General features: G+C 44.5%; 1 protein-coding gene across 1 annotated transcript in view; it reads right to left on the bottom strand.

Annotated features, from left to right (window-relative positions):
- GOLGA7 (golgin A7) overlaps window positions 1–27,200 on the bottom strand; it is a 191,915-nt gene that overhangs the window by 119,821 nt on the left and 44,894 nt on the right. Inside the window, exon 3 of the mRNA XM_069214119.1 lies at window positions 17,328–17,480. Coding sequence (XP_069070220.1) covers window positions 17,328–17,480 — 153 coding nt within the window. The remainder of the gene's footprint in view (window positions 1–17,327; window positions 17,481–27,200) is intronic.

Here is a 27,200-nt window from a genome sequence, read left to right as displayed (position 1 = left end):
ACCTGAGAGCGGTACAATACAGAAAGGGTGCAGTGTGTTCATATTAAATGCATATGGCAGATGTATTTGTGCGTATGAGTGGTAAAATACAGGGTACAGGTATGCATATCAAAAACATATGCTGGATGTATATGTGCCTATGAGTGGTAAAGAACATTTAGGGTACAGTAGTGTGGAGTGCATGTATGCTGTATACATGAACAGAGTCTATGTGTGCCTATGGATGGTACTATACATGGATGGTCCTTCGGTTCCACCCTAGGATACTCAGGCCTATACTGTGAAACATAGAAAGGAGGTAGAGAGAGCATCCTCACCCCAAACAGATTTGTTTATGGATGCATTCCTGTAAGCTGGGTGGGACACAAACTGCGGAGAAGAGAGTGAGATTTCCCCTGTACATTTCAAAGGGTGCTCTTTGTTACAATGTGATGTCACAAGGAAGGGGCAAGGGCACATCAGGAAGGAGATGAGGCTTAAAAGGAAATCATTAAGGGTAAGGATGGGGGCGCTGGGCTAACCTTTTGAGGCACATATTGTGAATGACATCCAGGTGTGAACTCTAGTCACTCCCATTGCCTGTGCTGTGGTGTCATAAAGACTCCAGTTATAGTAACAAGACTCCTGGTTTTTGGCAGCAGCACCACCGAGCGTGGGGGACTGAGTCCTGTGCTGTGTGACAGCTGACGGCCTAACCTTTCTGGCCAACAAGCAGCACCTCACCAGTACCTGAGAGTAAAGGTGATTTGTGTCAGCCCTTCGCAACACATCTAGATTTCTCAGGAAAATTGTGGTAGAACGGGTTTTACCCCTTTCTCTCAGTCACATGTCTCACACATACAAACGTAAAACAGAAGCAGGACTAGGTTCAATTAGTTTTATTGAATCAACTGCATGCTATGTAAAAAGGCATGTATAGTGATGATATAACCTAATGAAAGTAAGGCAGTGACAAGGAAAGTGAAACATAGGAAAAGTCCACTGTAGTGTCACAATGGTTCTAGAATCCCTACCTGCACTACTAAGATCCTATACAAGAGCATGGCAGTGTAAGCCCTAATCTACCCATCAGGCCCCCCTAGAAGAAACCTGTTAGAAATGGGGTTTTTGGTTGGCAGTCAGGTTACCCCCTGCCCAAGCAAAAGCCCTCACTCTAGTCAGGGTAATTCACACACAATCCAAGATTATCCTGTGCCCACCCTCTGGTAGCTTGGCACGAGCAGTCAGGCTTAACTTAGAAGGCAATGTGTAAAGTATTTGTGTAATAACTCATACAATACCACCATATAGCACCACAAAATTACACCACACAGTGTTTAGAAAAATATATAATATTTATCTGGATAATTGTAGGTCAAAAAGAATAAAGTTTGCAATGGGAATTTGTAGGGATATCACTGAAAAGTGATATACAGTGTCTTAAGTCTTTAGAATATAAACAAAGTCTCTTTCAAGCACAAGTACCTGGTTTGGAGTGGAAAAATCTCCTCAGAGGGCCACAAAAGAAGAGGTGCGTGGAAAAAGGGTGTGTGCGTCGATTTCTCCCCAGCACACACGGACTTGCGTCGTTATTTTCCACGCGGGGAAGTCGTGCGTCGTTTTCCGGCGCGCGGACAGTCTCTTTTCGTGGATCGCGGGGATTACCAGATGTCCCGGGTCTGTGCGTGGATTTCCTGCTTGTTTTACGGCTGCGCGTCGTTCTACGGGGCTGCGCGCCGAAATTACGATCTCACGGCGGGCGTCGCATCGATTTCTCCTCTAGAGGTCGGGCAGCATTGTCCTTGCGAAGCCGTGCGTCAGATTTTCGATCATCCCAAGAGCGTCGTGTCGATCAGCGTCGGTGTGCGGCGTTTTTCTCGCCGCGGAACAAGCTGTGCGTCGAAATTTTCAGCGCACGGAGCGTCCAAATGAAAGAGAGAAGTCTTTTTGGTCCTGAGACTTCAGGGAACAGGAGGCAAGCTCTATCCAAGCCCTTGGAGAGCACTTTCACAGCCAGACAAGAGTTCAGCAAGACAGCAGGCCAACAGCAAGGCAGCAGTCCTTTGTAGAAAGCAGACAGGTGAGTCCTTTGAGCAGCCAGGCAGTTCTTCTTGGCAGGATGTAGTTTCTGGTTCAGGTTTCTTCTCCAGCAAGTGTCTGATGAGGTAGGGCAGAGGCCCTGTTTTATACCCAAATGTGCCTTTGAAGTGGGGGAGACTTCAAAGAGTGGCTAAGAAGTGCACCAGGTCCCCTTTCAGTTCAATCCTGTCTGCCAGGGTCCCAGTAGGGGGTGTGGCAGTCCTTTGTGTGAGAGCAGGCCCTCCACCCTCCCAGCCCAGGAAAACCCATTCAAAATGCAGATGTATGCAAGTGAGGCTGAGTACCCTGTGTTTGGGGTGTGTCTGAGTGAATGCACAAGGAGATGTCAACCAAGCCCAGCCAGATGTGGATTGTAAGGCACAGAAGGATTTAAGTGCAAAGAAATGCTCACTTTTTAAAAGTGGCATTTCTAGAACAGTAATATTAAATCAGACTTCACCAGTCAGCAGGATTTTGTATTACCATTCTGGCCATACTAAATATGACCTTCCTGCTCCTTTCAGATCAGCAGCTGCCACTTCAACAGTGTATGAGGGCAGCCCCAATGTTAGCCTATGAAGGGAGCAGGCCTCACAGTAGTGTAAAAACGAATTTAGGAGTTTTACACTACCAGGACATATAACTACACAGGTACATGTCCTGCCTTTTACCTACACAGCACCCTGCTCTAGGGGTTACCTAGGGCACACATTAAGGGTGACTTATATGTAGAAAAAGGGGAGTTTTAGACTTGGCAAGTACTTTTAAATGGCAAGTCGAGGTGGCAGTGAAACTGCACACACAGGCCTTGCAATGGCAGGCCTGAGAAAAGGAAAAGGGGCTACTTAAGTGGGTGGCACAACCAGTGCTGCTGGCCCACTAGAAGCATTCAATCTTGGCCTGGAGTGGCTGCACCTTGCCACCACCCACTACGTGTCCCAAGTACACCACGGAACCCTGCCCAATCTGGCACTTACTAGCCTTGATGGTCAGGCCTGCCTGTTGCAGGGCCTGAAGCACCTCCTTGAGGTGAAGCAGGTGTTCCTCCCAGCTGGAACTGTAGACAGCTATGTCATCCAGGTAGGCTGCACAGAAGGCATCCTTGCCAGCTAGGACCCCGTTAACCAACCGTTGGAAGGTAGCGGGGGCATTTTTCAATCCAAACGGCATCACCCGGAACTGGTAATGGCCATCAGGGGTTGAAAATGCGGATCTTTCCTGAGCCCCCTCAGTCAGGGCGATCTGCCAGTACCCTGAAGTAAGATCAAACGTACTCAGGAACTTGGCAGCGCCCAGCCTGTCAACGAGCTCATCAGCTCAGGGGATGGGGTGAGCATCAGTCCGTGTGACTTGAGACCCCGGTAGTCCACACAGAACCGGAGTTCTGGCTTCGCACCTGGGGCAGTAGCCTTAGGGACCAACACCACTGGGCTGGCCCAGGGACTACTGGATTTCTCGATGACCCCTAGAGTCAACATCTTGGAGACCTCCTCCTTGATGCTGGCCTTCACCTTATCCGACAACCTGTACATTTTGTTCTTCACAGGGAGACTGTCACCGGTGTCAATATCATGAACACAGAGGTGGGTCAGTCCAGGAGTAAGGGAGAACAGGGGGGAGAACTGCTCCAACAGCTCATAGCAGCCTCCTTTCTGGTTTAGAGTCAGGGAGTCAGAAAGAATGACCCCGCTTACTGACCCATCACCTTCTTGGGCAGAGAGGAGGTCGGGGAGAGGTTCACTCTCCTCTTCCATTCCTTCATCTGTGACCAGAAGCATGTTGATCTCCGACCTCTCAAAATGAGCCTTTAGTCGGTTCACATGGAGCACCCTTAGGGGATTCCTAGGGGTTTGGAGGTCCACTAGGTAAGTGGCCTCCCCTTTCCGCTCCTTGATTTCAAATGGGCCAGACCAGCGGTCCTGGAGGGCTCTAGGCTCGACTGGCTCCATTACCCAAACTTTGTCTCCAGGTTGAAACTCTACCAGGGTGGCCTTCTGGTCATACCAGTGTTTCATTACCTCTTGACTGGCCTCAAGGTTACTTTGGGCCTCTTTCCAGAAGCGGGTCATCTGGTTGCGGATGGCCAACATGTAGCTGACCACGTCCTGAGGGGGTGCCTTTGGAGCTTTCTCCAATCCCTCCTTGACAATGCTTAGGGGTCCCCTGACAGGGTACCCATAGAGAAGCTCAAAGGGACTGAACCCTACCCCCCTCTGGGGGACCTCTCTGTAAGCAAAGAGAAGGCATGGTAAGAGGACGTCCCACTTACGCCTCATGGCCTCAGGGAGGCCACCAATCATGCCTTTCAGGGTCTTGTTGAATCTCTCCACAAGACCATTAGACTGGGGGTGATAGGGTGTGGTGAACTTGTAGGTTACACCACATGCATCCCACAGAGACTTCATGTATGCAGACATGAAGTTAGTGCCTCTGTCAGACACTATCTCCTTGGGGAATCCCACATGGGTAAATATCCCCATCAGAGTTCTGGTCACCACCGGTGCAGTTACGGTCCTCAGAGGGATTGCCTCTGGGTAACTGGTGGCAGGGTCCACCAAAACCAGGATGAACCTGTTGCCTAAGGCAGTTTTGGGGTCCAAGGGACCAACAATGTCGATGCCCACCCTTTCAAAGGGGGTGCCAATGACAGGAAGTGGAATCAGGGGGCTTTTAACCCTTTTTCCTGCTTTACCACTGGCCTGGCAGGTAGGACAAGATCTGCAGAATTTATCTGAGTGTGTCCTCATTTTGGGCCAATAAAAGTGGGTGACAAGCCTGTCAAAGGTCTTGCCTTGCCCGAAATGTCCTGCCAGGGGAATGTCGTGAGCCAGACCCAGTAGGAAGGTTCGGTAACATTGGGGGACCACCAGCATACGTGCTGCCCCAAAGGCCGGAACCTTAAGCTCACTGTAGAGGAGATCATTCTCCCAATATAGGTGGTGATCGCCAGAGGTGTCACCTGCCGCCTGGTTTGAGGCTCGTTTCCTCAGACCTTCTAGAGTGGGACATTCTTTCTGCGCCTTGCAGAATTCCTCCCTGGTGGGTCCACCCTCAACTTGCCAGCCAGCAAGCTCAGGTAAGTCACCTAGGGTGGCAATGTCTTCCCCAGTTGGCTCAGGAGCCTCCTCCTCAGGAGCCCCGTCAGCCACTGCGGGAACTTCTGGGGCCGGTTTCCCGCGCCCCTGGTCCCTCCTCTTGGCAGCTCTCTGGGCCATCGTTCCAGGCTCCAGACGCCCTTGACTTCCCTCTCGGTCAGCCATGGACCGTGTGGTCATGCAGACCCACTCAGGTAACCCTAACATCTCCAGGTGAGACTTGAGCTCCACTTCTTTCCAAGCAGTGTGCTCAAGATCATTGCCTAACAGACAATCTACAGGCATGGCAGGACTCACAGCTACTTTCAGAGTACCAGAGACCCCCCCCCCCCCCCCACTCAAAGGGAACCAGAGCCACCAGTAGGTGACTCTCGCGATTGTCAGCGACTATGACCTGGTGGAATGTATTAGGTACTATCTGCTCTGTTGACACCAGCTGACGCTTGATAGTAGTCATTCTGGCTCCTGTGTCACGCAGAGCCTCAACCTTCTGCCCATCAATGGTGACCCACTGCCGGTACTTGGAAGTATTTTTGGGCATGTGGACCTTGGGCACCATTTCTCCTTCTCCCAGGGACACTAGGGAAATCTCTAACTGTTCCCCAAAGCTATCTGGGTCCATCTCCCCCCCGAGCGCTACACTAGTCAACCCAGGTGCCTGTCCGGTAGTGGACGGTGCCCTCTTGGGGCACTGGGGATCGCCTTTATAGTGACCATACTGGTAACACTCCATGCATTTGGGGTTAGATTTCCCTGACCTGTCATATGTCCCTGGCTTTTTCCCAAATTTGGAAAAGGAAGGGTTGCCACCCCCTCCCTGTGAATTATTTTGGGGGCCTTTGGAGAGTTCCTTATCTGCAAGTTTATCTCCCCCCTCTTTCTTCTGTTGGGAACCCTGACCACCTTTGTGGGAGTCCCCCCCAGGTACCTTCTTGGACACTCTGGTACTAACCCAGAGGTCCGCCTCCTCAGCAAGCTTCCTGGGATCAGTCAGCTTGCTATCCACTAAGTGCTGGCGCAACTCTGTATAAGTAGTATTAAGCATATGCTCTCTTAGAATCAAGTCATATAAACCTTTATAATCAGCTACTTTGTTGCCCCGCACCCATCCATTCAGTGCCTTACTGGAGAAGTCAAAGAAATCTACCCATGTTTGTGTGGTTTGTTTGGTGCTGTCCCTGAACCTCTGACGGTATCCCTCAGGGGTCAGCCCAAACTTGGCAAGTAAAGTGGCTTTCTGAAGTGGGTATGTGTTTTGATCAGGTTGATCCAATGTGAGGAGTGTATACCTCCCCAATGGTGGTACATAACCCCACATAGCTACCCCCCATTGCCCTTCAGGAACCTCATGAGCCCTTAGTGCAACTTCATAAGCAGCTAACCATTTATCTATGTCATCTCCCACCACAAAACAGGGCACCACATTTTTGGGTATACGAACCTTCTTTTCTCCAGCAGGTCCTGTCAGTATGCTGCCACCATTATTGCTGGATTCAGACTGTCTTGCCTTGATCTCCAGCTCCTTGAGACTCAGTTCATGAGCCAACAATAGTTTCTTTTCAGCCAAAGCTCTCTCAGCCTCCACCTGTTTGGTTTCTCTTTCGGCTTCAATTTGTTTGGCTGCTCTTTCAGCCTCAGCTTGCTTGGCTTCTCTTTCTGCCCTTTTCTCCTCCTGTTGAGCCTCAATTTTCAGTTTTGCCATTTGCAATTGGAACTCCCTTTCTTCTCTCCTTTCCTCTGCGGTCAGGCTTTGCACAGAGACACTGCTCCCTGGTCTGGAAGGGGGCACAATTGCAGTGGTAACACCATCCACAGATAGTGAAAATTCCTCTGAGGGGCCATTTTCTGGCTCCTCTTCCTCATCATCCTCTAAATGGGCTTCTGCCCAGGCCCTCAGTGCCACTTGAAAGTCCTCCTTTCTGGAGGCCCCTTGGGTGGGTACCCTCAATGCCCTGCAAAATCCTCTTAGTTGTTTGACCTTATATGTATCCAACTGGACTAGGTCAAAGTCCCCTGTCTGAGACCCAGTCAGAGACATGTTGAGTGAGGATTTAGTTTTTGAAAATTGTCAGGAGAAAAACGGATTTGCAAAAAGAGATAAAAACCAAGTTGACCTTCAACTGTGGGTAGGTAGTGAAATACTTAGCTACTGTATGTCACTGCACAAATACAAGTCCTATCCTCACCGCTGATCACCAATGTTAGAAATGGGGTTTTTGGTTGGCAGTCAGGTTACCCCCTGCCCAAGCAAAAGCCCTCACTCTAGTCAGGGTAAGTCACACACAATCCAAGATTATCCTGTGCCCACCCTCTGGTAGCTTGGCACGAGCAGTCAGGCTTAACTTAGAAGGCAATGTGTAAAGTATTTGTGCAATAACTCATACAATACCACCATATAGCACCACAAAAATACACCACACAGTGTTTAGAAAAATATATAATATTTGTCTGGATAATTGTAGGTCAAAAAGAATAAAGTTTGCAATGGGAAATTGTAGGGATATCACTGAAAAGTGATATACAGTGTCTTAAGTCTTTAGAATATAAACAAAGTCTCTTTCAAGCACAAGTACCTGGTTTGGAGTGGAAAAATCTCCTCAGAGGGCCACAAAAGAAGAGGTGTGTGGAAAAAGGGTGTGTGCGTCGATTTCTCCCCATCACACACGGACTTGCGTCGTTATTATCCACGCGGGGAAGTCGTGCGTCGTTTTCCGGTGCGCGGACAGTCTCTTTTCGTGGATCGCGGGGATTACCAGATGTCCCGGGTCTGTGCGTGGATTTTCCTGCTTGTTTTCCGGCTGCGCGTCGTTCTGCGGATCTGCGCGTCGAAATTACGATCTCATGGCAGGCGTCGCATCGATTTCTCCTCTAGAGGTCGGGCGGCGTTGTCCTTGCGAAGCCGTGCGTCGGATTTTCGGTCGTCCCAAGAGCGTTGCGTCGATCAGCGTCGGTGTGCGGCGTTTTTCTCGCCTCGGAACACACTGTGCGTCGAAATTTTCGGCGCACGGAGCGTCCAAGTGAAAGAGAGAAGTCTTTTTGGTCCTGAGACTTCAGGGAACAGGAGGCAAGCTCTATCCAAGCCCTTGGAGAGCACTTTCACAGCCAGACAAGAGTTCAGCAAGACAGCAGGCCAACAGCAAGGCAGCAGTCCTTTGTAGAAAGCAGACAGGTGAGTTCTTTGAGCAGCCAGGCAGTTCTTCTTGGCAGGATGTAGTTTCTGGTTCAGGTTTCTTCTCCAGCAAGTGTCTGATGAGGTAGGGCAGAGGCCCTGTTTTATACCCAAATGTGCCTTTGAAGTGGGGAAAACTTCAAAGAGTGGCTAAGAAGTGCACCAGGTCCCCTTTCAGTTCAATCCTGTCTGCCAGGGTCCCAGTAGGGGGTGTGGCAGTCCTTTGTGTGAGAGCAGGCCCTCCACCCTCCCAGCCCAGGAAGACCCATTCAAAATGCAGATGTATGCAAGTGAGGCTGAGTACCCTGTGTTTGGGGTGTGTCTGAGTCACAAGGAGCTGTCAACCAAGCCCAGCCAGACGTGGATTGTAAGGCACAGAAGGATTTAAGTGCAAAGAAATGCTCACTTTCTAAAAGTGGCATTTCTAGAATAGTAATATTAAATCCGACTTCACCAGTCAGCAGGATTTTGTATTACCATTCTGGCCATACTAAATATGACCTTCCTGCTCCTTTCAGATCAGCAGCTGCCACTTCAACAGTGTATGAGGCCAGCCCCAATGTTAGCCTATGAAGGGAGCAGGCCTCACAGTAGTGTAAAAACGAATTTAGGGGTTTTACACTACCAGGACATATAACTACACAGGTACATGTCCTGCCTTTTACCTACACAGCACCCTGCTCTAGGGGTTACCTAGGGCACACATTAAGGGTGACTTATATGTAGAAAAAGGGGGGTTCTAGGCTTGGCAAGTACTTGTAAATGCCAAGTCGAGGTGGCAGTGAAACTGCACACACAGGCCTTGCAATGGCAGGCCTGAGACAAGGAAAAGGGGCTACTTAAGTGGGTGGCACAACCAGTGCTGCTGGCCCACTAGTAGCATTTAATTTACCAGCCCTATGCACATAAAGTGCACCTTACTAGGGACTTATAAGTAAATTAATAGTCCAATCAGGTATGATTCAAGGTTACCATGTTTTAAGGGAGAGAGCATATGCACTTTAGCACTGGTTAGCAGTGGTAAAGTGCGCAGAGTCTAAAAACCAGCAAAAACAGTGTCCAAAAAGTGGAGGGAGACAGGCAAAAAGTTAGGGGTGACTACCCTAAGGCTGTCAGGTCTAACAAAACCCATCCCCCATACCTGTGATCATAGGTAAAGAAGAGGTCTGTTGGTCTACTGAGAATCCTCCCATATGGCGTCAGGTCTCAGAAGAAACTGCAAAGGCAACGGGAGGCACACAATGGCAACAGGTTGGAATTCCCCTCCATCGTGACGGGGGTAGGAAGGTGTTTTATAATAAAACATCTAGGGTTCTGAGAAAACTGCCCTGACGTGACAACACGTATATTTCTGTGTATGAGAGTTGGAGACATGATGAACACTTTGTGTTGGCAATAACTCGTAACTTATCACGTTCAGCTTTGAAAGAGGCACGGAATGAAAATGTTGTGCAGAGAAAGGAATAACAAAATTCTGTGCGAAAGGACAAGCTGATAGAATCATAGAAACATCTCCACTGAAATAAAGCTTTTGCTAAAATAATAAAAATGCATGGCTCAGAGTGAAAGGGCACAAGCGGCAGGCGTAAAGCTAAAATAACGTGCCTGTGTAATAGCTAAAGTAACCTCATGACAGTAGGACTATCAGATATTGAGAAACACATGCTGCGACAGGCTGCTTTCCAAGAGAAAGAGACAGCACAGGATCACCTGCCCTGGAGCACCAGCACCTGGCCGCTTGCCAAGACCAATGTGCCCTGTGACGAAGAGGAGTGTGTTGGAGGGAGGGAGGTACAGTGGGGAGCCAGGTCAGTGGACTCCCTACTCGAGTTATGAGGAAACGGCTGCTGAAGCGACCAGTTTACTGTCCGAGTGCAGGACAGAGTCGGCAACCCCTGAATTTCAGGACAGGGCTTGTGTGAATTCAGCCATGTCTTCTGCTGCGCTGATCTGGCTAGCGCAAGTGCATAGCAATGAGGCGACAACCCTATATGTCAGGAGAGATCGTGGGGAAAAACAACTGCAGTGAGGTAAGGGCCATAGTCTTGTGTGGCAGGGAGGCAGTCACCCCATATGACAGGAGGGGGCCCCTGTAGAGAATATCACTGTGCTGATCCAGCAGAAGCCAGTGGACTGATAGTTGTGGTGATCCTGTATGACAGGTCACCGGGACTAAGAAAACTGTGGCTTGATCTGCACCGGAGTAGTGAGAGCACCATGGGAGAACCCGTGCGCCATCATCCAGAAGAGGGACCCCAAACAAGTATCATAGCCACTCCCCATTGGGAGACCAACCAAACACTTCCCTGCAGGAGGAGTCGCAGAGAGCCTCTGGCCACTTCAGGAGCATGACCGTTAGTGAGAGACTCTGCATCCGCTGAGTACTGCCACAGAAGCCACATGCAGCAGACTCACTTGAACTCAGCAGCAGCAAGCGCCTCAGTGACGGGTTGCACTTAAGCTCCAAATGCTTCACACATGTCGGTTGAGGTAAAACTGGTTTTGGGCTTTTTGGCCCCAGGGGAACTTGCTGCTAAAATTAGCGTGGTACTGCTGACCACTACTGACTAAGTTAGATTCACAGTGGGCTCTTGAGACTCAGGCTACTAGTGGGGCATACTGTGGATGTTACTAATAGCGATTGGGAAATAATCATGATTAGTAACGCAGAAGCAAAGGGGGCAGGAATCTACCAAAGAAACACTAGAGCTCCGATCTCCAGGGAAGAACTGTGTAATTGATTGCGGATGTCGTACTTTTCCTTAGTGTAGATAGTGTTAGAAAATAAAGTACTTCTATTTTTTTTACTCATAAAAGTGAGTATTTGACCAGACACTTTATTGTTGTTGCTTCACACATGTTTAGTATGGAGCCTGTGTTCACTACCCTGTATCCACCTTTTCCCTGAGGAAACTGTGGACATCTCGGATCACGCAACCCTAAGAGTGAAGTGCAGAAAGGGTACTTGTCTCAGCTGCTCAGAATCTATAGTAGGCGGGGCCTCAGGACATCAAAAGTAAAAGGCCTCAAATGCCACGGTTGGGACCATTAGCCATTGCATGCTCTGTGGTCCTCTAAAAGGGGTTCTGACACCAACATTACCATAGTACACTCCCCAGACACACCCCAGCCCACAGAGCCCAGGTTCAATGTGGTAAAAAACTTCAGCCATCTTGTAAAAGCTTAAAGGATTAGCCCTTAGAACTTTTACCATATTGGTTGGGTGCCCCAGGCTTCATTTCCACCCACTTGTTTATGCAAGACACAAATGTGGGATCTCTAGGCACCCAATCCAAAATACTACTAGACCTGTGATCAGAAGAGAACTGAAACTGCTGTCAGACCTAAGAGGAGCCCTGGAGGACTAGACTTGCTCACTCTCCCTCGATCGCTCCCTTTCCACCAAGGACAAAGAAGTAGACTTCAAGGGTCTTAAGACTGATCTGATAAAGCTATAAGGAAGGAATCAGCTACAAGATGCCTTTTTCTTAACTGCCCAGCTGACCTGTGACAACAGGACCTGGACTGAACCCTCTTGTTGGCCTCTGCCTGCCACCCTGTGTGTCTCTAATTGATTCATTGAGGTCCTGGAGGGTTTTAGAAGTATATTCCTGTAGTGAACTGGGACTGAAAGGACTAATCCAGAAGGTAAAATCTTTGACCAGGATGAAGTTGGTTAGTGCATCCAACCTGCATTCCACAGCGGTCAGCGTCAAATTGCACCTAGGGTTCTGTTCTACTGCAGCTATTGACAGTCACAGACAATTTGTGCTTCTTGGCGCTGTTTCTACTTAAAACTTTCAAAACTCATATTTTTGGATGTCCTTTTTTGGATTCTTTTCAGTTTGTGTAACTTAGTTTGTTAAATTATACTCTATTTTTCAAATTCATTTTGGGAATTTTATTGTTTTGCATTTAGACTTTATAACTACTTTGTACTGCATAAATACTTTACACATTGCCTCTAAGTTCTGCCTATTTTCTCTATGCCATAAAGATCCATCTGGTTGAGCTCTGGATTATTTAGTTTCTTTCGTGGTTCACCCGAAAAGGACTGCGATTATTACTGAGGCGGGTACTTAACACACTCAACTAATGACCCAATTCCTTAAAATGGTGATCCTAGAAGTTCATATGAATCTTCGTCTTACTGTTTTTCCTAATTAAGTAGTGTTAGCATCCATATTCAAATCGGATGTACACAATGATAAAACTGATAACGGCACCTGTACTTCTATATCAGGTTAAACAAAACAGTAGTAAAGTTTGAAACCTGGTTACAGTTATATTAAAAGTCAGACAAAAATGACCAAGATTCAAAAAACAAATTAATGTAGGTGTAAAACCCGAAGTTTAAAGTACATTCTTGTTTGCAGGCAACCCTAAATAACAACTTACTGAAGACAATGTATCTGACAAAAATATTCAACATAAAATTAGTCAAGCAAAGTTAAGAGGACACAGATTATAGTTATTCAGCTCAAATTTAGGAAAATGTAGCACATTCAAGTAACAGATTAAGGATTCTGTGTTATACAATAAACTACGATCACTCTTGAAATAATCATCAATACAAGAAACAGAGCATTTAATCTTTAACTTAAAAGTGATAACTACCTAGCTGTAAAATCCAAACCCATGCCTCATAAACCACGATGGAATAGGTTCTTCACCACTGCTAATGAGTGTTATAAAGACGGTTTGTATTCATTGTCAGTTGAAAGTGCAGAGCCCATATTGTGGTTGTATTCCATCTCAGAGTAATGCAACATTTGTAACTGTGAGAATATAAATACAATCCAAAACGTTCTATAATAATTATTATTTTCGAAGAGCCATGTTGCCACGCCTTAGAAAAACAGAAAGTTAAGTTTGATTGGGGAAAAATACTAATCAGCCAAACACAAAATTATCCACCGACTTTTAAATCATAAATTTAGCATTTGCAATGCAATGGGTTTTGGGTTTGCTCGAGTTAGAGCTATTACCATTGTAAATTCCTAACTGCCACTTAAATTGAAAATGAAAAGTAAAACATTTGACATAAGCAAGCTGATTCAAAGCTCCATGGCCGCCATGAGCATAAGCTTGAAGGAGAGACACAAAAAGAAGTTCACCTGCAGTCAAACATATTGGCAATCGTGCAATTATCCATGTAACAAGGGCAGTCTGCAAGGCGGTAACAAAACCGCCCCAAATCGGGACAAACATAAAGCATTTACCAATTATAATAAGGGATTTTTGAAAGACAAGCCCAGGAACGAGTGAAGGTGATGAGCATGCGGTGGATGTGGTTAAAAGCCCACAATACTTACAACAGGTCAAAGCGCTTGCGTGCTCAACCTAAAAACGCCTTGTAAAAAGAATTAATCATTTTTAGAAATGCCACCAAAAGTTTGTATTATTTTACTTTTTGTTCTAAGGAATCTCATTCGTTGCCTGAATATCGCCGCCTGTTTTCTACCGGCTCCTGCCGGTCACAATCCCCATGCCGCTGCGTCCCCTGCGGCCCGCCTCCCTTCGCACACCCATTGGCCCTCACTCCCGCCTCCCAGCTGCTCCACCTTCCCACCCCACCCCACCCCACCCTCTCAATGGCGGCCGCTGTGCGGCCCGCAAGAGGCAAGCCCGTCTGTGTCTGTCTGTGTATGTCCGCGCCTGGACCGCGCCCAGCGCCAGTCGCCCTGGTCCCCCCAACCCTGACCCCCCTACACAACACTACTCAACCACCACACTCTACTCCCTCAACCCAGGGCTGCTCCTCACCTGCACCCAAGCCAACCCCAAGCACACACAGGGACCCCTTACCTGCTATGCTTGCCGGTTCTCCTGCTCCCCCACAAAAACCAGAAACACCCACACGCCCCACAACACCACAACATCAACACCAAAAATTCCCACACAGTCCTCACCAACCCCAACACACCCTACTCCAACAAGCCCCGCAACCCTAGCACACTCCACAACACCACCACAACCCACAGCAACACCAACACCCCCATAACACCACCACACACCAACCCCAAAAACACCCACACAATCCTCACCAACCCCAACACCAACACACCCCACAACGCTACCACAGTCCGCAACAACACTAACACCCCCAACACCACCACAACAACAGCAGCCCCCGCAACCACCTAAACTGCATACTCCTAAACACCCGCGCCGTACACAAGCATGCCATATAACTCTGGGACCTTATCACATCACACTCACCAGACATTGCCTTCCTTATGGAAACCTGGATGAATCCCTCATCTGAGCCTGACATAGCCACAGCCATCCCAGGTGGCTACAAAATCCATCGTAGAGACCGCCTAAACAAACCAGGAGGTTGCATCGCCATTATACACAAAAGCACCATTAAGGTCACCACCAACACACACGACACCCTAGACAGCAAAGAACACATGCACTTCCTAATTCACATAAACACCAACACCACCCTCAGAGGAAACCTCATCTACAGACCACCAGGACCTCGCCCCCCCCGTGACACCATAGCTGACACCATCAGCCCTCACTTCCACAGACTACATCCTCCTTGGTGACTAACTTTCACCTAGAGAACCACCAGGACCACAACTCCACATCCCTTCTAGACAACCTCACGAACCTAGGACTCAAACAACTGGTCGCATCACCCACCCACTCAGCAGGACGCACGCTAGAAGCAATCTTCACGTCGAGCAACCACATAACCAGCACTCACACCACAAACTCCACAGGACCGACCACCACTGCGTCCATTTCTCCTTCTCGAAACCCCCCACACACCACCAACACACCACACCCTACCGCATGTGGGACAAGATCCCCACAGAACACCTGAATGCTCAACTCGCTCCCCCAACACCAACGACCCCAACATTGCTGCCCATAACCTCACACAATGGATTACAACCTGTGCTGACTCACTCGCCCCTCTTAGAAGAAACATCACCACCTGCAACATCAAGAACGCCCGCTGGTTCACCACTGAACTCCAAGCCTGAATGCTGCAAAACAGAGAAAGCTTGGCGACAGGAACCCTCAACCACCAACTTCTCCACCCTCAAAACCACCATACGCAAACATCACCAACTCATACGCACCACCAAAAGGACATACTACAAGGAACGCATAGACAGTAACTCACAGAACAGCAAGGAACTCTTTACCATCATCAAAGAGCTCTCCAAACCCAAATCCAGCAACATCGACCCCTCTCACACACAACACCTCTGCGACTCCCTCTCCAACCACTTCCACCTCAAAATCTTAGACATACACAACAGCTTCACACCACCAGCACTCGCCACCTCCACCAACACGACCAGCAACGACTCACCCCCCCACTACACACCTGGGCCGCTACCAACAACGAAGAAACCGAAAAAACGATTAATTCCATCCACTCAGGCTCCCCCTCGGACCTCTGCCCCCACCGCATTTTCAACAAAGCCAGCCCAACCATCGCTCCCAGGCTTCGCGCCGTAATCAACAGCTCTTTCGACGACGCCACCTTCCCAGACTCCTGGAAGCATGCAGAAGTCACCGCACTCCTGAAAAAGCCCAAAGCAGACCCTGATGACCTCACCAACTACTGCCAAATTTCTCTTCTCACCTTCCTGAAAAACGAGTGAACACCCGCCTGTCTCACTTCCTAGAGGAAAATATACTCAACACCTCCCAGTCTGGATTCTGCAAGAACCACAGCACTGAGACCGCCCTCATCGCCTGTACTGACGACATCAGAACCAGAGTTGACAAGGGCGAGACCGTCGCACTCATCCTCCTGGACCTCTCTGCTGCCTTTGATACTGTCTGCCACCAAATACTCCACACACGCCTCTACAATGCAGATATTCGACACAAGGCCCTGGACTGGCTTGCCTCCTTCCTCACCGAAAGAACCCAGAAAGCCCACCTCCCTCCCTTCCACTCCCCAGCCACCAAGATCATCTGTGGAGTCCCCCAAGGGTCCTCCCTCAGTCCCACCCCTTTCAACATTTACAGGGCCCCGCTCGCCAACATCCTCCGGCCACACGGAATCACCATCATATCCTACGCAGACGACACCCAGCTCGTCATCTCCCTCACCCGAAACCCTACCACCACCAAAACCAATCTTCACGCCGGAATCCTCAACACCGCCAAATAGATGACAGCAAGCCACCTCAAGCTAAACTCCAACAAAACCGAAATCATCATCTTCGGCCCCAACAAAACAATATGGGACGACTCCTGGTGGCCCGCCACCCTAGGATTACCCCCAACACCCACGCACGCAACCTCTGCATCATCTTGGATTCTTCTCTCTCCATGACCCAGCAAATTAAAGCCATCACCTCCTCCTGTTTAAACACCCTCTGCATGCTGCGAAAAACCTTCAAATGGATTCCCATAGAGACCAGAAAGACCGTCACCCATGCACTCATCAGCAGCAGGCTAGACTATGGAAACGCCCTCTACGTTGGCACCACAGTCAAGCTCAAGCGAAAACTCCAGAGGATCCAGAATGCAGCCGCCCGCCTCATCCTAGACCTCCCACGCCTAGAACACATCTCCTCTCACCTCAGATCCCTTCACTGGCTTCATATCAACAAAAGGATCATCTTCAAAGTCCTCATCCACGCACACAAATCCCTCCACAACACTAGACCAGGCTATCTCAACGAAAGAGTGAACTTCCACACTCCCACTTGCCACCTCCGCTCCGCCGACCTCGCACTCGCCACAGTCCCCCGCATCCAACGCACCACCACCGGAAGCAGATCCTTCTCCTACCTCACCCCAAAACCTGGAATTCCCTCCCCACCAACCTCCGCAAGACTCAGGACCTCCTGTCTTTCAGAAAACACCTCAAGACATGGCTTTTCGAACAGTAATCGGCATTCCACCCTCCCCCCCCCCCCAGCACCTTGAGACCCTTACGGGTGAGTAGTGCACTCTATACATTTTTTGATTGATTATTTGATGTATTCTTCCTTCAATCAAACTCAAAAAAAGGTACTCACTTTCTCATAATGCGTCTCCATGCACAAGAAGACTGTGTAGGCTGTCAAGCAAGCCAAACAGCCTTCAAGGTACGATTGTCCCCCTATTTTCTCTGCTTCTGCATAGAGGTTATTTAAAGTTCTAATCGTCTCTTCAAACTGCTGCCTGTCGATCTGTAAAAGAGATCACAGTGGAAACAAATGTTCAGGACCAATGCCACTATTCATAACTGATTGAAAGCTTGCACTTTCGAGATTACACTTGGAGAGGGTGAAAAACATGTTCTGGAGTACTGGCCAAGAAAAAAAGCCAGCTAGGGCAGATGATGTATGTGAAGGTCAGCCAAAGTGACAAAAGAGCACTAGAAATGTCCAGCTGTAATTAGCACATTTAAGGTTTCTTACAACTTACTTTTTTTGAACTTTTGATATGTTTTAGTAACGCATTTTATAATTGATTTAAAATGAGCAGCAAACAGAGCTGTCCATCACAAAAAAACTTGCAGAGTATTACAGCAGTATACAAATGAACATGCAATGTGCATATAACAAGTCTTCAAGTATAATACAAAAAAGCAGGCGACATTTGAGAAATCTTTTATTTCTGGCCTGATGAAGATAATTCATAACTTCACTTGAAATTCTTAATTTCCAAGATTTCTAGAAAAAAACAAATTTCTGTCTAAACTCAATGCAATTGTACAGGTCACTTATCAGCCAGAATGGGAGATGGGTTTGATAGTTTGGTGCTCGCACTCCATACTCCCACAATGTAAGCGATGGCAAAGATTCATAACAGAACCCTGATATTCAAGCAATTCTCCCTAAAGCTTATGGTGACAGGGTAAATACATCTTTTACTAAAAGGTTTGTAAATAAGCAGCAAAGACGTTCGTAGGATGAGGAAAACAAAAAAATAAATTCTCTGCCTTTTTCCCCACAATCAAATACAGATACATTCCATTGGGAAAACATTTGGGGTGTAGCGAAAATAATCTGAAACACAGAAGTTACAGCACAAACATGGCATCAACAACATCCCCAAAAAGGAAAAGTTACTCACCTGTTCTTATGCTTCTCCATTTTGGATTTCAGCTCTGAATTCATAAATGCTAAACATATTCACCGGTAGGCAGTATCCCGGGACAATTAGCATGAGACAGACTCTCTTTCTATTACACTAGAATGATTAACTAGAGGCACATTCTATTCCTTTTTTTAAACAAATGATACATATAACTTGGAAATTAATAACACACTGATAAACCCACCTTATTATTAATTCTCATAAGAAAAACAAAAAAATAAAACAATGAAAATAACAGGGCAGATATGCAGGTAATGACAGAGAAAACTGCATTTCCCTTTAAGAAAGCCGAAGAGATCAACAGCTCAAGATTTGTTGGAGACCAGCAGAACGTGTGCTTTGGATAAAAAATGATGACAATTCTTCATTTACTGGTAGTGTCAAAACCACCTTGTGCTTCCTCAGAGTCCAGATCCTTCCAACAGAATCAACCTATGCCAGTGGTTCCCAACCTGTGATCCACGGCTCCCCAGGGGTCCATGACACATTCCCAAGGGGTCCATAGCTCTAGGCCAGCTGGGGCCTCTAATAGTTATTACTTCCTTTCTGCAGCAGTTGTAAAACAACTGCAATGTTCCTTGTACATCAAGTATCTTTCGGGCAAAAATATAAGCATCGAGATAACTCTGGTGACTAATGTACCTGCTTGAGAGAGATGGGAGTTTTGTCTAGTGGCAGTTTTGACTCATCTAAAGTAGCGCAGATGGTTAATAGGCCTGCTGCAAAGAACGAATGTGTATCATGCAAAGAACAATATTTAATGTGCACAGCACAGTGGGTTACTGCTTTTGTCACAAAGATTATTTTGTTACTGTGCAGTTTATAAGTTACAATCATAATCTTGCACAGTAAGGTATGAACTGCCAAAGAGCTGTGTGCAAACTGCATGATGAAAATTAAAAAGTTACATTTTTCCTAGTCTCATTTTCCATGTTTGTATAAAAAAGGTCTGCTTTTGTAGAAATACATTATTATAATTAAAGTGAACGCTAACCACTGTTATATTCTGAACCCTGAGTTTGTGCTTCTCCAGACCAAGCACTCTTGTAAAATGCCTACCAGTGTGGATGATATGTGAATCCAACATCCAGTAGTCCCCTGTAAAGTGTTCAGACACCCTACACTGGTATGAGAGGTGCTATAAAAAATTAATTACATGTGACACAGAGGCAATGGAGAGATGAGAGGCCCTTATGGTTTTATTTCCTTTCCTCACCACATATTTATGTCAAAAAGCTTTCTCAGATCTTACGTACCTAAAAAATAAAAACAGACATCGTTGGGAAATGTAGAATTTCACCCGAGGATTAAGCTTTGCTAAATAAACCAAGCATTGAAAAGTTAGTCGCCGAGATGCAGTGCCAACCTTCCCATTAAAATGTTTTGCTTCTTGCATATTTTCTCCCATACAAAATAATATCTTTAGCAATTAGAGTAATTGTTTGGTGCGCACTGGTTTGTGCATTTTTTGCGAATTACTGTTCAATGTTTAAGATGTAAATTGCACTTATTGCTTGGGGGGGTCTGATGCTTCCAGTAGTTATTCAGAGGAGGTCTTCATGAGTCTAAAAGGTTGGGCAACACTGTCCTATCCCCTTAAATGTCCTTCTGCACCAACTCAGAGTAACCTGTTTCAATAATAACTATGACATTAAGTTAAAAAAACAAAAAAAAACAAAAAAAACATAAATTATGTTACACCCTCATATAAGACACAAGATAGTTTTGAACATATAGTACATAATGTGTGCCTAAATGTAATGCTATCTTATGTTCATACTACGGTTTCAGTAATCTTGTGTTTCTCTTCTCAAAACACATCACATCTCACACTATACTCGAAGTAACCATCTCAACTGGAAAAAGTCTTATTTATATTCCAGTTTTTGCAGAGTACAGCACTTCTGTTAGTACAGATACAAATGCATCATTAAATATCAAACAAGTCTCAAATACCAGGACTATGCAGTGTGGCAGGGAGATTCCTAATTTCTGGTCAGTAATATTAATATTCAATGTTTTCACTGATTTTTCTAAACTTAAATAAGACACCTAGAATGGAAACGTAGGATTTCAGGTAGGCACCTCTTACTTCTCCTTCATGGATTCTTCCCAGCTATAAAATATTCATTAACACTAAGCAGAGTAACATATATGACCTTCCGAATAGGCGGGAATGCTGTGACTACAGCAATTCAAAAACAGAGGTCAGAAGAAAAAATAAATGGTGTTAAAAAAGAAAAAACAGCAAGATCTTATTTACAATTCACACCACATTTGCGGACAGTTTGAACAACAGACGTTCCATGGCACTAAAGATCAAAGGAGTATCACAAAATCACCTACATGGAGGAAAGACATCACGAGAGTCCAAAATATGGCAGGAAATCACAAAGTTGTCCTTGGAGTCAGGGGAAGAATGTTGACCAAAGTAGAGGTCAGGACTGTGTCCACCCATAATGCCCTATTTTAAATCTGAGAAGCTGACGCAATAGTGTAGACAATGACTAAGCATCCAACAAACAAAAAGGGAGCAAGTGCTTTACAATGAAAGCTGGACACTGAGTAAAGAGCACCCAGACAAAGAACCTCAAATGTAATCTGGTCATTCATAGGAAGGCAATGGAGATTAGACAGTAAAGGTGTAGCATGAGAAAACTATTAGAAAACTAGTGATTATTTAGGGAGACTTGCAGCTCTGGAGCCTTTTAATTTGATACCGAAGAAGTCCTAAACATAGTGAACTGACCTAGTCAAAACAGAATCCTATCACGCTGGAAATTGCTATAATTCTACTTTCTAAATTTAACAAGGACTTTCCTTATCCTACACAGAAGTGCTTACCAATCATTTTACTGGACAACAACGACCCACTTTTTAGAATGACAAACTTTTGCAAACCACTTAGCTTTAATGAACAAGATGCAGGTGATTTTTTAAACGTAACTAAATCATTGTGTGATAGCGCCCTGTCATTTATAGACAGTCCATTTTCTATTAATATGGCCACTAAATCTGCACACAAAAAAACAGAAAATGTGCGGAAAATGAGTTTCAGTAAATATTTAGCATTTTTGCATCAACAAGTAGAGCATCTTAATTTGTTTCCATACTATTAAAAAAATATTTGTTTTCATCACACTTCAGATGTCCAAAAAACATATGGTTCATGATTGCTTCCCTAAACGGTTAAAGTGTACCGTTCATTTACAGGTATTTACATTTTGTTGTGTTTTACAAGAAATGAAATCCTACCTTTCCCTCTACCAAGCAAGACAGTCACATTATTCACTTAACTGTTCCTTCTTTAACTGCAAATTGAGAGGAGTTTGTAAACACCAATCCCCATGTTAAAAGTAAGCAGTAATTTGCTAGAAGACATAGGCCTCGTCATATAAGCGCAGCAAATGTGACAAGGTAAAAACAGAATTTGAAGGCATCTTTTTTACTGCTTGGACTTTCAGCGACCCACCAAAAACATGACCAGCAACCCACCAGCAGGTTGGACAGCATCAAATCTAATGGCTAAAGTGTATACTGAGGGTGCTAAGGAAGAGCAAAGGTGTTTGGCTCGAGGTGTACTGAATAAGATGCACAAGAATTGTCAATAATAAGCATCACATTTTTTCCCCTGTTCAGACTGAGCTACAAGCTATTGATTCACTGTCTGGCCTAATGAAGGAAAGTCTGAAAACATGTGGCCGACAACTTCTCAGCTACAAGGAGAATAACAATTTGGGTATCTGTGACATATACATTAAAAAATGAAATCCATCTGAGTGTATGAGTTTACCCAAAGGCCAAACATACATGTTAAACAAGCATGGAAATCAAGCTGATCCCAGAGAAATTCCTAAATGAAGATGGTGCAGCTCACAGATGAATGAAAAAAGGGGCACCAATTAGGTACAATTAAGAAAATAAGAACTAGGAGGCCAGATGTACGAAAACGGTTTACGTCCTCAAAGGGTCTGAGTCAAAGAATCAGTCCATATGCGATTGCAAAATGAGCTTTTGATATGTAAGAAATCCAAATTACGATTCAGTAACACATTACCGAATTGCAAATTGGGTTTGTGACTAAATTCCAGATTTGGTATTCTGAAGGGGCGTGTTTAGGATACCCTTTCCAAATAGCAACTTGTAATAGTATGTATTGATGTTTAGCAACTGAAATCCGGTTTCAAAACTTTAATGTTTTACCAGCTACTGAAAGACAGTGGTAAGGAGTTTGCCAATAGGAAGGGGCCACCATGGGGCTTCCTCTTTGTGAATGCTAAGAAAAACAATTTTTAAGAATAGGCTGTGTGAGCCTAGTGTTAAAAAATTGTAGCAATTTTGTTTTTTTTAACACACCCTATTTTCGTTTAAGGAAAATGAGCTGCATTTTAAAAAAAACAATTGATCACTTTACTTAAAACCAATTAAAGACAACGAGGTCTCAAGAGCTCAACAGGCCACCATCCATGTCACGGCAGTGATTTATAGTGGATGAAAATTTTCAACCTACCTCATTATTCAGGAGGTAGGTCGAATTGAGATCCACTACAAATCAGATTTTTGGTAACAAACCTCTCTGTTCATAGGTTGGTTTGCAAAAAAGGAATGAATTCGGTAAACATTGATACACAATTTGCAACTATTTCTACCAACTCTATTCTTTGTAGACCTATTAAGTTAAGCATCCACCACAATTAAGCCTAAATAACTGGGAAGGAGCTGGTGACTGACAATGTCAATTCTGCTGGCCAGCCACAGGCACATCCAAAGTCTCTCAAATCATGCAGGGCTGCTATGGAAAGTGGCTTGGGTGGTATCTCATCTGACGAGGACCATAAATCTCAGCAACTTCACAGAAATGCCAATTGTTTGGCCACAATTTGGCACTTTCTTAGGGGAGGTAAACTGGCAAATAGAAAGTTCAGTGGGACTAGCCCTTTAAGGTACTTCTGAACCAACACCCTTGCTTTAGTTCTTACAAAGTACATTGAACTCAACAAGTATGTTTTGCAATTATGTGACCAACCAAGCATACCAGACCAGCTTGAGGCTCAGGGAATAGCGTGCATTCAATTTAAAAATATGCTTTTTCCCCACTAAATGTAGTGTATTGTAAATGTAGTTTACACAGTTCTCATCACATGTAGAACCTAACTTTCTTCACCAGCATACACTCCCCTTTCAACAATAACACAAGCCTGACTGCCTTGTCACTGTACTCCCCACTTGCCACCCTCAAATTCAGACTGCACTACACTGGTGCGTGAGGTGTTATATGAATGATGTAAACTACAGCCACGTCAACCCAGCCAGATGCTAAATAGTGTTATACAAGCCACTGCATAAATTAACTAGAGGATAAAATGCAAGGCAAATTAACACAGAGAGTAATCCCCTAAGCATTACTAGTGGAATTAAAATGGACAGTGGGCCTTCCATTGTGTGGGAATAAATATGTCAGACTTCCATACTCTGTAGGGAATCAAAAAAGTAACGTTCTATTGAGTTGTTTTCAGAAGTGCTTTATCTTGATAAAACTTTTCAATTGAATAGCTGTGGTCCATTTAAGGATGCCTTCATTGAAAAAAATGGATTTGACATTATGTATAAAAAAACTCAAGGGCATTACTTCCACAAATGGCACATTTATAATCTCAATTACAATGCCCCAACACCTTTCATGAATCCACAACTAACATAGAGGGACTGAAAACAGTGACTAAATCAACAAAACCCAGCTATGCCTGGTAGGAAATAAACATGCTCCAGCAACCCATCACAAGCGTGAAAACGAAGGAGCTCCTTACAATTCTGCATATGCAATTAGACGGTGTAAGAGAATGTACTGCACATTAATGCACTGTGTCCATGCTGCCTAGTGCAAAACAGAAAACCTGCATATATTTACAGTAAGTGTACAGTAAGCAGGGAAACAAATGAGCATGTTTTGAGTACACACACTTTGAATAGAATACGTGGGGAAAGTCCTATGTTCAAAAGTGTGAAATAGCAACAAGCTGACAGTACAGTACCGTACAGGAAAAAGGAATATTAAAGACCCATAGTCAAACAGTAGCAAATATCCAAGAAAAATGTAACAAAAAGAGCAAAGACCAAAGATAGTATGTCAATAATGTGGATGAATGTTAATCTACATCCCCAACATAAGGAGTATCATAATAGTTGACCAAGAAATAATACAAGATATGATGAAATTAAAAGAAGGAAGCTATAATTACCCGATAAATAAACAGCTTGAAAGTTATCAACCAATAAAATAAAAAATGTAATACGTGCACACCTCCGTATGGGGTCAATATTGACCAAAAACAGCTATCAAACTAGCAAGTCTTAAGAGTAGTACAAACGTCTATCACATAAACATAAAAACACAGTGGAAGTCTTACAGGAGGTTAATAACTGCTTGAATATGATGATCTAGCAGCCGTAAAAAAACTTATATAAATAACAAAAAACCTTCAACAAAGAATCCTATTTTCCACAGCAATAAGCAATAACTAGTACAACAGTAATAATTAAGATGCCACCATGACAGGTGAATTAACGAATGCTACCCTTGGACTATATCTTGACCACCATGCATTTGGCGAGCATCAAACACCCAGTGTTAAAACCATGGTGGCACAAGTTACTGAGGTTGATTGGCAAAGACTGTGGGATGTGAATTCAAGCAAATGTACTTAAAAATGTAATAGTTCATATAAAAGCTACCCAAACATACACAAGCTTCAAATTTATTGCACCATGCAATTATGTAAAATGTTAAGAAGAAGGAAGATATTTTCAGATTATCAAATGCAGCACTTCATCTGCTTAGGATGCCCATCATGCACTTTCTGAATAGCAGACTTGGTGTTAGAAAGTAAACAGGTGAGATATGAACTTAATGTTGGTTATTTTAAGTCTTTGTAGTTTACTCAAGTTAGTAGTGTGGGTTTTTGTAAGGCAGACCATAGACAATGCAAAGAGGGTTTCAAGTGTCATGCAAAAGAAATGGTTAAGTTAAGATGGCATTGAAAAAAGTGTGGTTGGCACCATGATGCCGTGAGGAAACTTTGGGAAAAGGGCTGAAGAAAGAGTGTGAAGAGGTTTATCAATGAGGAAGGCATAAAAGAATGTCCATTTCTGAACCGTGTGAAAGGAGATTGGGGAGTAAGTGATATTTTAAGCAAATCAGGCATAGACTATGTTCTCTTCTTACATGGTTGGTTAATATATAATCTGAGCTCAAAAAAGACACTGCCTTAGAGTAATGTGCATTAACCAAAAGGTGGAAAATTTCTTAGTATGACGATTTTAGATACCAGTAAACAAATCAAGCAAACCGAGTTTGAATTACATTTACAGATGATGAAATCAGGTAAAAGAGTGTTGTATAACAGAGATAAGTTGTGGTGCTGTGTTTCGGTCACGCATAATCCAACATTCTTATGGCACCACAGATATTTTAGTAGGATCAGGGTGACTTTCAAAAAGATCCATGGTTTTCAATGCAGTTCTGGGTCTCACTAGTCTTCTGAAGATGTGTTAAGAGTAGCATGCAGAGATATGTTCATTTATTAGGTGAAGGTGTCAATTCCAATTAATTGTGAATGAAAGTTCTTGGTTTTGAAACTGAGAATCATTTAATTCACATGGGTTACAGAAAGCCTCGGACTGGAATGGAGACAATTTACAAATGCAGTAAACTTATGTGAGATTACCACTTTTATCCACTTTTCTTTCATCTGTTGTGATGCAGTAACTGTTTGCTAATGATATTTGAATAGTACACCTACTAGGTGGAAGAATGAGAGAGGTGCTTTTTTTTTTTCTTAAGATGATCTGTTATAGATGAGCAGCTAGAAAAGGGATAATGAAGTGGGTAAAAGTTCAAAGCACATGACTGTTTATCGTTAAGTAAGAAGCAATGCTAGTATGAAGACAATTGTCAATTCCCTTAACAGCTAATTTTAACATGAGTTGAGTGTAATTTTATTTTTATTTCATACACTACATCTAAAAGGAGTCTCTAAGCGTTTTGTCATCCATTCCCTTGAGACGGTTATAGCACTGGTGCAGCCAATTGTTTGCAAAAGAAAATAAATAATGAAAATGTTCAATGCAAAAAGCAGTAGTAGAAGTACTAATTAGCACTAACATCAGATCTTACACCACTACAAATCCTAGACCTTTCACATGATAAGCTGAAGTTGGTGATTACGGTCATTAAGTCTTCTTACAAAACAGAGAGGGAGCTATACAGAAGACACTGGTGCAAATGTAAAGCTTTGTTGCAAAGACGCTGTGCAGTCAGCTTGTACCCAAATCACGAGACTATTAATAGTACAAGTAAATGTCACTTGTAGTTGTACTTTGACAATTGTAACATTTGGACATTGCAACAACAAAAAATTGGCTTATAATATTTTATTTACAACTTTGTTCGACTAAACAGCTTAACAAATCTGTAAATGTGAGGGTGCAATTCAATTGAGCAAAAATAAGTGTGCTTTATATTTAAAGTCGACAAGCTTTTCAAAACTTCTTCCAAGGTAGCAGCTGTTCCTTGTTCATATGATCAATTATAGAAGTTCGTCAAGAAGACCATTTGGAACTGTGTAGGATTAACAGGTTTGAGGACTCCTTTATGAGTTCAAAGCCCACCTCTGTTTACCCTCATCATAATTAGCCACTTCCTATGAATCCACTGCGACTCTGATCGGTTAAAAGTATCAGTATTAAAACTGTTCTTGTTTTGATGTTATAGCCTAGCAACTTTCACCCTAAACGAAAAGCACAGTTCT

Source organism: Pleurodeles waltl, chromosome 11 (assembly GCF_031143425.1).
Source record: "Pleurodeles waltl isolate 20211129_DDA chromosome 11, aPleWal1.hap1.20221129, whole genome shotgun sequence".
Lineage (NCBI taxonomy): Eukaryota > Metazoa > Chordata > Amphibia > Caudata > Salamandridae > Pleurodeles > Pleurodeles waltl.
The sequence above is the reverse complement of the archived record's forward strand: the minus strand, read 5'-3'. Positions and strand labels throughout refer to the sequence as shown.